At 39.9% G+C, this 13,673-nt stretch overlaps 1 protein-coding gene across 1 annotated transcript in view; it reads right to left on the bottom strand.

The window, feature by feature from the left end:
• arid5b (AT-rich interaction domain 5B) overlaps positions 1-13,321 on the bottom strand; it is a 78,533-nt gene extending 65,212 nt beyond the window's left edge. Inside the window, exons 1-3 of the mRNA XM_014205248.2 lie at positions 13,191-13,321; positions 12,661-12,915; positions 3,907-4,141 (exon numbers count right to left, since the gene is read on the bottom strand). Coding sequence (XP_014060723.1) covers positions 3,907-4,141; positions 12,661-12,915; positions 13,191-13,211 — 511 coding nt within the window. The 5' untranslated portion in view covers positions 13,212-13,321. The remainder of the gene's footprint in view (positions 1-3,906; positions 4,142-12,660; positions 12,916-13,190) is intronic.
• Between the last annotated feature and the right edge of the window lie 352 nt (positions 13,322-13,673).

Here is a 13,673-nt window from a genome sequence, read left to right as displayed (position 1 = left end):
GTAGGCCTCCTTGCTCGCACACGCTTTTTCAGTTCTGCCCACAAATTTTCGATAAGATTGAGGTCAGGGCTTTGTGATGGCCCCTCCAATACCTTGACTTTGTTGTCCTTAAGCCATTTTGCCACAACTTTGGATGTATGCTTGGGGTCAATGTCCATTTGAAAAACCCATTTGCGACCTAGCTTTAACTTCCTGACTGATATCTTGAGATGTTGCTTCAATATATCCACATCATTTTCCATCCTCATGAAGTCCCTCCTGCTGCAAAGCACCCCCACAACATGATGCTGACACCCCCGTGCTTCATGGTTGGGATGGTGTTCTTCGGCTTGCAAGCATCCCCCTTTTTCCTCCAAACATAACGATGGTCATTATGGCCAAACAATTTTTGTTTCATCAGATCAGAGGACATTTCTACAAAAAGTACGGTCTTTGTCCCCATGTGCAGTTGCAAACCGTAGTCTGCCTTTTTTTATCTCGGTTTTGGAGCAGTGGCCTCTTCCTTGCTGAGCGGCCTTTCAGGTTATGTCGATATAGGACTCGTTTTACTTTGGATATAGATACTTTTGTACCTGTTTCCTCCAGCATCTTCACAAGGTCCTTTGCTGTTGTTCTGGGATTGATTTGCACTTTTCGCACCAAAGTACAATCATCTCTAGGAGACAGAACACATCTCCTTCCTGAGCGTTATGACGGCTGCGTGGTCCCATGGTGTTTATACTTGCGTACTATTGGTTGTACAGATGAACGTGGTCAAAACCTTTAGGCGTTTGGAAATTGCTCCCAAGGATGAACTAGACTTGTGGAGATCTCCAATGTTTTTTCTGAGGTCTTGGCTGATTTATTTTGATTTTCCCATGATGTCAAGCAAAGAGGCACTGAGTTTGAAGGTAGGCCTTGAAATACATCCACAGGTACACCTCCAAAAGCCATGACATCATTTTCTGGAATTTTCCAAGCTGTTTAAAGGCAACGTCAACTTAGTGTATGTAAACTTCTGACCCACTGGAATTGTGATACAGTGAATTATAAGTTAAATAATCTGTCTGTAAACAATTGTTGGAAAAATTACTTGTGTCATGAACAAAGTAGATGTCCTAACCGACTTGCCAAAACTATAGTTTGTTGACAAGAAATTTGTGGAGTGGTTGAAAAACGAGTTTTAATGACTCCAACCTAAGTGTATGTAAACTTCCGACTTCAACTGTATATAGTTGATACTGTAAATGACATGAGTTTTCAAATATGGAAATGTGAAGTGCACATGTGTTTGGCTTGCTTGTATGACATCAAAGCGGTATTTATTGTAATCATCAACGTCTCATCTTTCAGAACAAAGACTCGTCTCGATTTACAGCATTTCCATTACTCAGACAACAGCAAATGTGCAAAAGTAGCCAATTAGAGGGAGGAATGGGGAATATTCAAGTCGCGCGGCGCTCAAGTTTATAACAGCTGTCAACACGAATACAGCGCTGTGAAATGGAGAACCTGCGCTCTGACATGTGTAGCATGTTACTCTACAGCCAATGCGTTCCAATTCAGGCGCTTATCAATCACAAAATCTGTCATTTTTAACATGTATACTGGATGACAGGGGTCTTCAGTGGAAAAGGCACAACAAAATCGTAACATATTGTACAAATTGGTATAGTAACATATCATACGAATTGCAAAAAATAGATATATATACATTACATTTTTTTGCAGAATGTAACATATCATACGAAGTGGATGACGTAGTACACAATTGGATGAGTGTACAAAAAACAGGGACCTGTTTTGGCTCGTGAGTACGACTTTCAAAACTACTGGCTGAAATTATAGAATCATTTTCATATCTTCAGTTTGTGTTGGAAAAGAAAGGATTATTAACACTGAAAAGAAAAAAATACCTAATCAGGATTTTTCTTCGGCAGTCTCTGGGGAGATAAATCTAGCTATCTAAGTCAGCCATTGGCTGGGACCTCAGAAGCTACACTCTTAGTAAAAAATTAGCTATCTAGAACCTAAAAGGGTTCTTCGGCTGACCTCGCAGGAGAGCCCTTTGAAGAACCCTTTGCCGACAGGTCATTGCGCAATAGCAAGCACGATCTAACTAGCTAGCTTTTGTTGTAGGCTAGTGTGCAGCGGCTGCGGCAGGTGTTATCGAAGAGGACGTTGTTGCTAATTTGTTAGCTTTGCCCTTTTCAAAATTTTCACGTTTGTCGTATGATGAAGGAGACCAAGGCGCAGCGTGTGTATCGTTCCACATTTTAATATAACTGTGAAACTATGCAAGACATACAAATAAACTACTAAACAAAATAACAAACCGTGACGAAGAGGTGAAACATACACTACCTCAACATAATCTCCCACAAAACCTAGTGGGAAAAACAACAACTTAAATATGATCCCCAATTAGAGACAACGATGACCAGCTGCCTCTAATTGGAGATCACCCCCCCAAAAAAAACCACATAGAAAAACAGAAACTAGAAGCACACAACATAGAAAATTTAAACTAGACAAAACCCCCTGTCACGCCCTGACCTACTCTTCCATAGAACATAAAAGCTTTATATTGTCAGGACGTGGCAAAAATTAACTTTCAACAAGATGTTAAGTTTCAAATTATTGTCATCTGGTAAGTGGAGGGCTCCTGAGTGGCGCAGCAGTCTAAGGCACTGCATCTCAGTGCTAGAGACGTCACTACAGACACCCTGGTTTGATTCCAGGCTGTATTACAACTGGCCGTGATTGGGAGTCCCATAGGACGGTGCACAATTGGCCCAGCGTCGTGCAGGTTTGGCCGGTGTAGACCGTCATTGTAAATAAGAATTTGTTCTTAACTGACTTGCCTAGTTAAATAAAGGTTAAAGCTCGCTTGCTGTTGTTAGCTCTCTTTGAAAACAACTTTGTGTGAAACATTGTTGCATTTAAACATTGTTGCATTTAAACTTTAGATTTTGTGTGCTGAACGTGAAAAAGGTGTTTACAATGGGAAGTAATAGTTGTACATATCAACTGGGAAACACTCCATGGTGCGTGCTGCATATTACAGTCACTGTCCTTTCAGCATCACAAACCTGTTTAATCTCACATCCTTTTACGTGTCACTGTTTTCTCTTTTGATGATAGTGTGACAGTGATGGCATTAGGCTACCAGTTTGGTTGTTGTTGCTGGTAGCATTGTCCATGCGGGTGCTGCCTCTGTGTGAGTGGCATCCCGAAGCATGGCTCAGCCTTAGGCCTGTTTGATTCAGTTGGGCGCATTAACTGTTGCTATATTGGTACAACGTGTTGGAAGATTATTTTCCCCCACTGAAGACCTAGGTCCAATAGCCACGTTTCGCCACTGCTACAATGCAGCTATCAAATACCTCAATGACATCAATGATACAAATTAAGGATGTCAGAGGTCTGAGGCAATTATACAGAATGTACATGCAATTATAACTGTACAATTATGTAACAGGAGCAAAAATAAATGCATAATGAAACCATTTTGAATTGGTCATACATGTATTATTGTGCATGTGTGGCTCTTACAGTGATGTGTAATCCAAACTGGTAACTATTTATACAAAGCCTAGTCATTTATTTTAGTAATTTAGCAGACGCTCTTATCCAAAGCGACTTACAGTAGTGAATGCATACATTTCATACATTTTTTTTTCTTTTTTTTCTTCTCCGTACTGGTCCCCCGTGGGAATCGAACCCACAACCCTGGCGTTGCAAACACCATGCTCTACCAATTGAGCCACACGGGACTACTACTATCTATAAGAGGTTTATAATTACACAGTTATAATTCCATGTATAAATTATTTCAATCATAACTCAGAATTCTAGTGCTTGTTCAAACTACAGATCGACAGCCAAACAAAATAGCTTGAAAGACAGGAAAGCTGCTGTCCTCACCCAGTTGAGACCTCTCCCTTTGGATGTCTCTGAAGTTGAGGCCGCTGGTGAAGGTGCTCTCCCTGTATCTGTGGAGGGCCTCTCTGTGTCCGTTGGTGCCCAGCTCCCTCAGGACAGAGGGCTTCAGAGGCGCTGCCCGCAGCCCGTGGGACCATTCCGAAAACTCTGGGATTGTCCACTTCACCAGGTCCTCCAACCGAACAATCACCTTCTCTGACACAGCAATGACCTCATGCTATAAGAGAGACAAGAGAAGGAAAGGGAAAGGGGATACCTAGTCAGTTGCACAACTGAATGCATTCAACCGAAATGTGTCTTCCGCATTTAACCCAACCCTTATGAATCAGAGGTGCGAGGGCAGGGAGTGTGAGGTCAGGAGTAAAATAACTACCATGGATATGTCAACTCCTAACACCACCTTAAGACTAATATAATAGTTACTATTAGAGATGGGGTCATAGCTTGTAATGGTAACTAGGGTGAACTTTTCTAAACAACCTTTTGTTTAAATGTAAAATTCTAGAGTCTACCACCCTTGAACAAGTTGTTTTCCAGGTTGTTTCAACCCTTTGAGGCAAACTAAAATAGCTTTTTCAATCTTTCCCTTTTGAGGAATTGCAATGAAAAAATTGTAACATAGAAATGTTGAAATGTGGTTTCATTTTGAGGAGTAATGGGCGCTGTTGTGCTTGTTATCGGGCCGGAGTGGTACGAGATTGTTATTAAGCTGCGGAATCTGGAGGACAGATGTGTCCATCTGGAGAAACACACTTTTTAACGCTTACCTTGCATCTGTCTGTACACCTTTCCCTTGAAGCTACCTTTAAGCATTCACACACACACACACACACACACACACACACACACACACACACACACACACACACACACACACACACACACACACACACACACACACACACACACACACACACACACAGGATCTTTTAATTTGACCACTTTCTCACAGCAGGAACATAATCCTGCAGCAACAGGAAATTAGAATTATTGTGTGGATTCTAATTTATGTAGGGGTCGATACATTATTTGTTAGGGCAAATCAAGTCTAAAATTTTAAAGTGGAAATTACAAACTTAAGAAGCCTTTTTAAACCTCAAACACACTACCAGTTTGCATTTCCTGCAACAGGGTGTCAAATTAAAATCCTACATCTGTACAGTGCCTTTACTACTCTTCATACAGAGTAAATTTGCATAATCCTCGTTCCACTGCTAACAAAACTGAGATAATCAAAAACAAATCTGTAAATAAGAAAAGCTGTAATGGTTAGCTTCCTATAGCAGTGTCTTCTCAGTAAACGGAAACATAAGACATTCGCTTTTTTCACTCCTATAATGAGCTGTCAAGTGGTGGTTGGTTGGTGGTTGAAACTGTTTGCGTGCTGGCGTGACGCAAGGAAGACTCTTTTTTTTTTAGGTACACATTTCCATAACATAGACCTCCATTTTAGTAACAATCAACAGCAGATAGCTGAAATTGTTAAGCAGTGATGCCAGCAGCCAAAAATCCTCTGGTATTCTTACTGTGCTTTGAAGCAATTGCCTACGTAAACATACTAAACCGGCAAATTATAAGGGATATATTATATTTGATACTACGTCACTCAGAAGATTTCACAATGGATTATGTATTTTGAGTGAGTGTATTCATAACATACTTTATAGTTTTCCTCACAGAAAGTATTCTCTAACATCATTTCATTTTATGTGACAGGTGTGGGTGCCAGCATGTAACCAACTATCCTATTTTGTAACTTGATTTACTTGAGTGACATGAGTTAGTTAATGAACAGACCACACATTCAAATGCAGTAAAACATCCACATTGAGTTACCATAAAGAGTTAAGGTACTGATAGTGGAAGGAACTGGAAGATAAAACTACCAAGCTGCATATATAGGTCAGAGGTCTCGTGAGGCTACCAATGGAAAGAAGTGACACTTCAAATAAAACAATTCACAAGAAGTTGCTGCTATATCATTTCATGCTCTTTATCATACGATACAATAGGCTTACAAGAACCATAGATGTTTATGGAGCAATAATATTACAATGTGATTTATTACAAAAGGTTCATGATTACTAATATAGGACATCGAGAGTGAAAGAATGGCAATACGGTCTGTTACAGAGTCACGGCAAAAGAAATAGTGGAGGTACGCCGTACCGGTAAACGTGAGCCTATCACAATTAATAAAACATGCCCAAAAAACGATAGGCTATTACACCTTAATTTAACATTACTGCATGTCAGCCACATGAAAAATGTGCGAATTGACTGGAAATTGGGTGGTATACGCTCCAAATTGCGTTGTGGTTTGAGAAGAACACATTTTGTCAAGGTGGAGATGAGTGGCCGAGACCGAGGCGTGCATGGACAACAGTCGATGCATCAATTCAGGCCTAATGTAGGCCTAATGTTAATCGCAGAATGGCATTACAATACACATGGTGTTTTGTAACTGATGTCTCTTTCCAATCATCAAATTGCGGGTGCACTGTTGGGGTTTGGATGTTGAAATTATTTTCTGAGTGAACGAATGTGCCCAGGTAGCCTACCGGAGCACATTTCTTAAGTGATAGTTTGATAATCAGTTGAAAATATAATGACTGGTTGTGTTTATGCCACATTAAAAGGCATAGGCAGCAAGTCCATAAGGCTAGGGGAAGCTAAACTTTCTCTAAAGTAAATGTAAGTGCCAAAATTCTATAGCCTAATTAGCTTACCCCTGTCTATACATAAATAAATAAAATTCAAAATAGGCTACTACACCAGAATGCATGATTTGGCCATAGAGGATCGTTTGCTTCCAAAAAAATTGCATAGCCTACAGTTAGAAGGGCCGACAATATGGGCAGCGCACGCTGCAAATACTAAATAGATCCTTGTTGAGTTGCGACTGTCAGTGAAAAGCAGAGAAAGCATATGGCTATTGCTGTAAAGAGATGACAATGAAAAGACTGTCTATTAGTTATCAAAATTCATAACTTAATTGAGCGAACAGTAGCCTATCTTAGTAGCCTATCGGTTTTTATTGATCTGTTTGTCAGTGTCAGCAGAGAAGGCTACCCTATCATTTTTGTAGTAGGATATATTTTTTTAAATGCCTGTAAGAAATGTAATCTACTTTAACCCCTGCAGGACATACTGGATATGACCCCTTTTTTTAAAACTTTAAAACAAATAATATATGAGCGCTTATATGACATGTATGGAATGTCAACTGTGTAAGAGCAATTAACGTTCCCAGGACTACTAATAAATGATACAGGATATAAATTAGGTGATAATGAGTCATTAGCCAGTTTCAGATGTGCTTGAAGCTCCAGATGCATTGACATGAAGCAAAGGTCACAAGGGATGTCTATATGTAATGTTAGGAAGACTAGCTCTAAAGAGCAATCTCAAAGCAATCTAAAGTAGCGTTAAAGGCCCTATTGACTACAGAGAAACAGTGTGCTTTTATGACTGTTAAAATTCAACAATTAATGCTACTACACAATAATTGCATAAAATCCATATCCATATCCATATCATTCCATAAAAAGAACACCACCGTTTTTGAACTGTAAGGGACATTCCTTAATGTCACCATTGTAGGGCAAAGTGGTACATTGGTTGGACAGGTCTTTCAGTTAAGAGTCAAGAGTCCCACAGACAGCCCCTGTCATGCTGAGAAGGTTTCAGTCTGGTGGCTCAGGGGGTCAACCCAGGAATTCCTTGGGCCAAAAGGAGATTAGTAATTGAGTAATGGGCATGGTGACATGAACAATGCTCCATGGTGCGCTCGGCTGAGGGAGTGAAATGCAATATGAGTTCATTATCTTTCCTCCTCAGCACTGACCTTGGCTACAGTGTCTCAAAACAAACTCAACTATCTAAAAAAAAAAGAGGCCAGGAGATGCTAAGGGGCTAATATATTCTACTGAGACTGTTTTAAAATGGAACTGGGTTAAATAGTTGTTTTATGCCTGCAATCTATATGCCTGCAAGATATTGGCGATCAGATATGCTATAAACTATAAGCAGCTACCATGTTGTTTTGTACAGTGTGTCATTTCAAAAATACTTAAAACACACAGTACTGAATACTATCTGACTTAGTTTGACTGTGGGGTGTGTAATCAAAGACTAAATCATATCAGGTTGAAGCAGTGCTATGAGCATTCACTAAAGAATGAAATTATGCTAAGCACATTCAAACATCTCATCTGTGGTTTCAGTCCTCTAAGGTTATAATGATCCACAATAGCTTGGGGCTTAGAGTCATGCATTATGGGAAATGTTTGATGTTAGTGGTTTGTCAATGACAAGGTGTGAACCAATCCAAATACCACCAATTTCTCATGTGTGGAGGGAAAAGTCACTGTTATAACACATCCTTACATACAGTATATCAAAGAATAGCAGAATATAAAAAACTAATTTATGTGGATGGAAATAACATAAACCAAAATGATGTGTTTTTGTCTTTGAAGTGCATGACATCCAGTTTAAATTACATTTTAAATTACCACCAGTAATGCCATAAAACAAGATAATAATTTACATGTATTTTAGAATGCAAAAGGAATTCACTTGAGGGCAACGTTCAGACTTAATGGCTCCTCCCTCCCCCTCTGCCTCAAATTCCTGCCATTGTTGAATGAATAGGGTGATTTGGTGTCATGCTCACTAAACAGTAAGCATCTCACATACACTATATATACAAAAGTATGTGGAAACCCCTTCAAATTATTGGATTAGGCGATTTGTGGTCCCGTGTGGCTCAGTTGGTAGAGCATGGTGTTTGCAACGCCAGGGTTGTGGGTTCGATTCCCACGGGGGACCAGTACGGGAAAGAAAATGTATGAAATGTATGCATTCACTACTGTAAGTCGCTCTGGATAGGAGCGTCTGCTAAATGACTAAAATGTAAATGTATTTCAGCCACACCTGTTGCTGACAGGTGTATAAAATCAAGCACACAGCCATGCAATCTCCATAGACAAACATTTATGCAGTAGAATGGCCTTAATGAAGATCTCATTGACCTTCAATGTAGCACTGTCATAGGATGCCACCTTTCCAACAAGTCAGTTTGTCAAATGTCTGCCCTGCTAGAGCTTCCCCAGTCAACCTTAAGTGCTGTTATTGTGAAGTGGAAATGTCTAGGAGCAATAACAGCTCAGCCACGAAGTGGTAGGCCACACAAGCTCATAGAACGGGACTGCTGAAGTGAGTAGTGTGTAAAAATGGTCAGTCCTAGGTTGTAACACTGACTACCGAGTTCCAAACTGCCTCTGAAAGCAACGTCAGCACAACAACTGTTCGTTGGGAGCTTCATGAAATGGGTTTCCATGGCCGAGTAGCTGCACACAAGCCTAAGATCACATGCACAATGCCAAGTGTTGACTGGAGTGGTGTAAAGCTTGCCGCCATTGAACTCTGGAGCAGTGGAAACGTGTTCTCTGGAGTGATGAATCACGCTGCACCATCTGGCAATCTGGCGGACGAATCTGGGTTTGGTGGATGCCAGGAGTACGCTACCCGCCCCAATGCATAGTGCCAACTGTAAAGTTTGGTGGAGGAGGAATAATGGTCTGGGGCCGTTTTTCATGGTTCGGGCTAGGCCCCTTAGTTCCAGTGAAGGGAAATCTTAACGCTACAGCATACAATTACATTTTAGACGATTCTGTGCTTCCAACTTTGTGGCAACAGTTTGGGGAAGGCCCTTTCCTGTTTCATCATGACAATACCCCCGTGCACAAAGCGAGGTACATACAGAAATGGTTTGTTGAGATCGGTGTGGAAGAACTTGATTGGCCTGCACAGAGACCTGACCTCAACACTATCAAACACCTTTGGGATGAATTGGAACGCAGACTACGAGACAGGCCTAATCGCCCAACATCAGCGCCTGACCTCACTAATGCTCTTGTGGCTTAACGGAAGCAAGTTCCCGCTGCAATGTTCCATCATCAAGTGGAAAGCATTCCCAGAAGAGTGGAGGCTGTTATAGCAGCAAAGGGGGGACCAAATCCATATTAATACCCATTGATATTGGAATGAGATTTTCGACGTGCAGATGTCCACATACTTTTGGTCATGTAGTGTAAGTTGTCATAACACCTTCTATTGAGTTACTGTTTGAATATCTGGACCACCAGATAACATAACTGGAAAATTACTTTTGCAAACATACTCCCTCCAGGAAAATCTGAGAAAAAGCAAATAAACAATATATCATCTGATTTCCCTACAAACATGTCCCAAGCACTCAAACACAACCAGTATGGATTTTTGCCTTGAACCAAAGCTGATTCTGGACAGATTCCACCATTTATTTCTACTGCAATCAATAAAACTGCTGCAGTCACTGCTTTCCTACCTCACTGCTTTGTCATTTATAGTAATAGAGTGGAGAAGCAGTGACATCCAAGATAATAACAAATTATTAGCTTATGATGCAAAAATACCACACTACTTGCCAATTTTCCATTTCCACGAAGGGTACCTAGAGTACTGCAAAGATAAGGCCTAAGCAATTAGCTGTAGCAGCACTTTGGCGGTTGTAGCTGTAAGTGTTATCTAAAACAGCTCTCTTGAAACATGAGCCAAATAAAGACAGTGCATTGAGCCAACATGTACCGGAGGGGGGCGTTGAGGGCAATACCTAATACTGTGTCACTCAATAAGTAGTTTAACGCATGTGACTGTTTTGCAATAGGCGGTTCTCAGACCACAGAATGCAGAGTGACAAATAGAGGTTGTATGATATTCACAATGGGTGTGCCACACAACATAATGCCTTTTCACATTAGCATGCAGGCATTTTTTAGCTAGTGGAGTAGAGGGGTTGTCAGCGAACGCAAAATGAGCACAGTAGGACATGGGTTTCTCTTGTCCCTGCCTACACTGGGAGGGGCGAAGAGCATACAAATACCCGAGCCAGAGGGGAAATGACATAATGCGTTGAGCATTGAACTCAAGAAGCGATATCCAGAGAGATTTATAACCTCCTTTTATCACACTGAGGAAAACACTTATTGTACTCATGACATGTGTACATTTGTGCTGTAGATATGTAGTCTTAGACATACCTATTAGTCAGAGGCTATAACTACGAAGTAAATCTTGGAAATTGAAAGCTGTCTCAGGCTATGCAGATTTGCATAAATATAATTAACTGACTAGTAATAACTGCAGCCAGTTTACCTGTTTGAGTAAATGTCCAATGTAATCTAAGTAGAGCAATTTGCTTTGAGGGTCAAGTTTAAAATCACATTTAATGGGGTCATGATTTTGGCATCAACATCACAGTTTTAGATATCATTATATGTTATGTCATACTCTACTTCAGCTGTGCTGTAGGCTATAACTATCCATTTACCACTACCAACACTCTAGAGTCACTCTGTCGTTTGATCCTGGAAGGAGTCAAATAATATTGTCCAGATATCCAATCATGTGGATGTTACCGCTTTCCAATGCAAATCAGGCTTCTCAAGGGGTGGGGCTGACTTGTCCTTATTGCAGAAGTGTGTTTCTAAATGATGGACTGTGCATGCACTCAATGTAATTACAAAGTCATTACATTGTGTTAACTAAAGGATAATGCAAATGAAGGATTTGGATGATCCTGGTTGAGTAAAGAAGAAAAAAGGATTAAGTTACATTTATTCATAGCAACATCCACTATAAATACCTTTCTCATGAAAAGGAAATGTGATAGCTACTGTATTACTCAAGAGGAAAGAATGCTTACCATCAGCAAAGGAAAAGATGGTTATGTTTGCATTGCTAATCAAATACAAACCAGGCTTTGTCCTCCCTAATGGCAACTGCAGGCATATTTCATGTGACCATAAAATCAAGTGATCGAAAAATATTTCAACTTGATGTTGTGTCGAATAGAGTATTTGGGTAGGTTACAGTGGCATATAGAAAATATGTGATTGTTTTATATACCGCACAAGAAAAGCATATACAAAACTAACCCAAGCTTTTTCGCTCTCTGCCACGCGCTTATGAAATGTGATACAGGCGTCATATTTGGCCACTTAGCAAAATGCCTCAGTTAATCATATTGCTAATGCCAACATATCGGACTACAGTAAGTGTCCTTTTGTAATGCTTTGGCATTTCGACATGTCCTGATCCTCGGGTAAGAGGGCAGTACATTTGATCTGACAACAATATCATATCGTTAGGAATGCGAATGATTTCATTGACATTTTGAAAATGATTAAGTAGTTAGACATGTTAGCACTCGTTTTCAATAGGTCGTGTGCGCTTATTCAGCAACCATTCATATGCTATGATGAAAGACTGTTGTTGAATGTAGGAGTTATGATCTCATGCTTTACCATTTCGCAATTTCCTCCTATATGTCACCCATCATGAAATAAAATGACAAACGCTGGATTCGTAGGCTATAGGGGGTTTTCTTCCCCTAATACAATTATCCCCGCACGAGAGTTATTACGCACAGCTGGATAAGATTGAACTGCACATTCAGCAGTCGACACAATGAACAAATAGGCTAAGTAGACAATAACACAGTAATAGACACATGCCGTTTGTGATGGATCAATGTGGGAATCACATAATGCATGCGCATATTATACAATTAATGACCAAAGAATGCAGAAAATGCCACATTGATTTATCAACACAGAATATTTGTTAGTCTATACGCTGTTATTCATTTGGGTGCATAAGGCACGTCGTGAGAGCAAAATAGGTTATTACCTCTCCATGGTAAACTGTCCTTCCCGAGGGAGTATCTTCGGGTAAGAAATAAAGTTTTGAGCTTGATAAAAGTTGCTTAGTAGTCCTTTCCTCCCACAACAGCTGTAGCTCCGCTATGCAAATCGGATCCCCAGGCTTACATCTCACGAAGAAAAAGTCTCCGAGGGACAGAATTCTTGGTTTACCGTCCCGGTGAAATTTAAACGCCTTGTAGAATATATATGGTCCGTGTAAACCGCAAGAAGAGCCTACCCACTGTGGAGAAAATAGCAATAAACAACTTAATTAATGACTTATTCATATTCAATAAATGAGGAAACCGATAAAATAGCACGACATGCGCAATAACTATGGCTTGCCAAAACCTTAAATAACGCACTAATAACACCTGACTGATTTAGAACCATGTAACTATATATGTAATATGTAAAAACAATAAAACATACAAGTATTGTAAATGAGCTGTCTCCAAATTGTTAATATTATGCGAAAGTAGAATATGTTGGTGTATGATTATGTTAGTACGTTACCTTCGGTGAGTTGGGCTCCATCTCGACGTTCTGAATTGATTAAACTCAACACGCTCTCCAAACTTGTTGGATTGAATGGATTGCCGAAGGTCCTGTAAGGACCCTATATTTTTTAAGTTCAAAAACAGTTTGTTGTCAATATAGAACACTTGTAAAAAATATTGAGTTCCTCCCAAATAAAAAAAAACTGCATGGCTTTTGTTGCTGTGCATCAGTTAAACTAATACAACTCCACAGTAGATAATCGTGTACCAATACAATCGTCCGTATTCACTTAGGAAAACCACATATGCCTATTACTATCATTGAATTCATGGAATTCGACAAATATAACTATGGAATTAACACTGTGCATCAGTCCGATAATTCCTCAATAGTGTATTTAAGTTATGCGCAATGGAAACATTTTTTGTTACCATATAATTGTTTTTTTTTAAATATGAAAAAATATTTATTCCAGGACCTGTGTAAAGATCGTTTGTA

The sequence above is a fragment of the Salmo salar genome, chromosome ssa01 (assembly GCF_905237065.1).
Source record: "Salmo salar chromosome ssa01, Ssal_v3.1, whole genome shotgun sequence".
Taxonomy (NCBI): domain Eukaryota; kingdom Metazoa; phylum Chordata; class Actinopteri; order Salmoniformes; family Salmonidae; genus Salmo; species Salmo salar.
The sequence above is the reverse complement of the archived record's forward strand: the minus strand, read 5'-3'. Positions and strand labels throughout refer to the sequence as shown.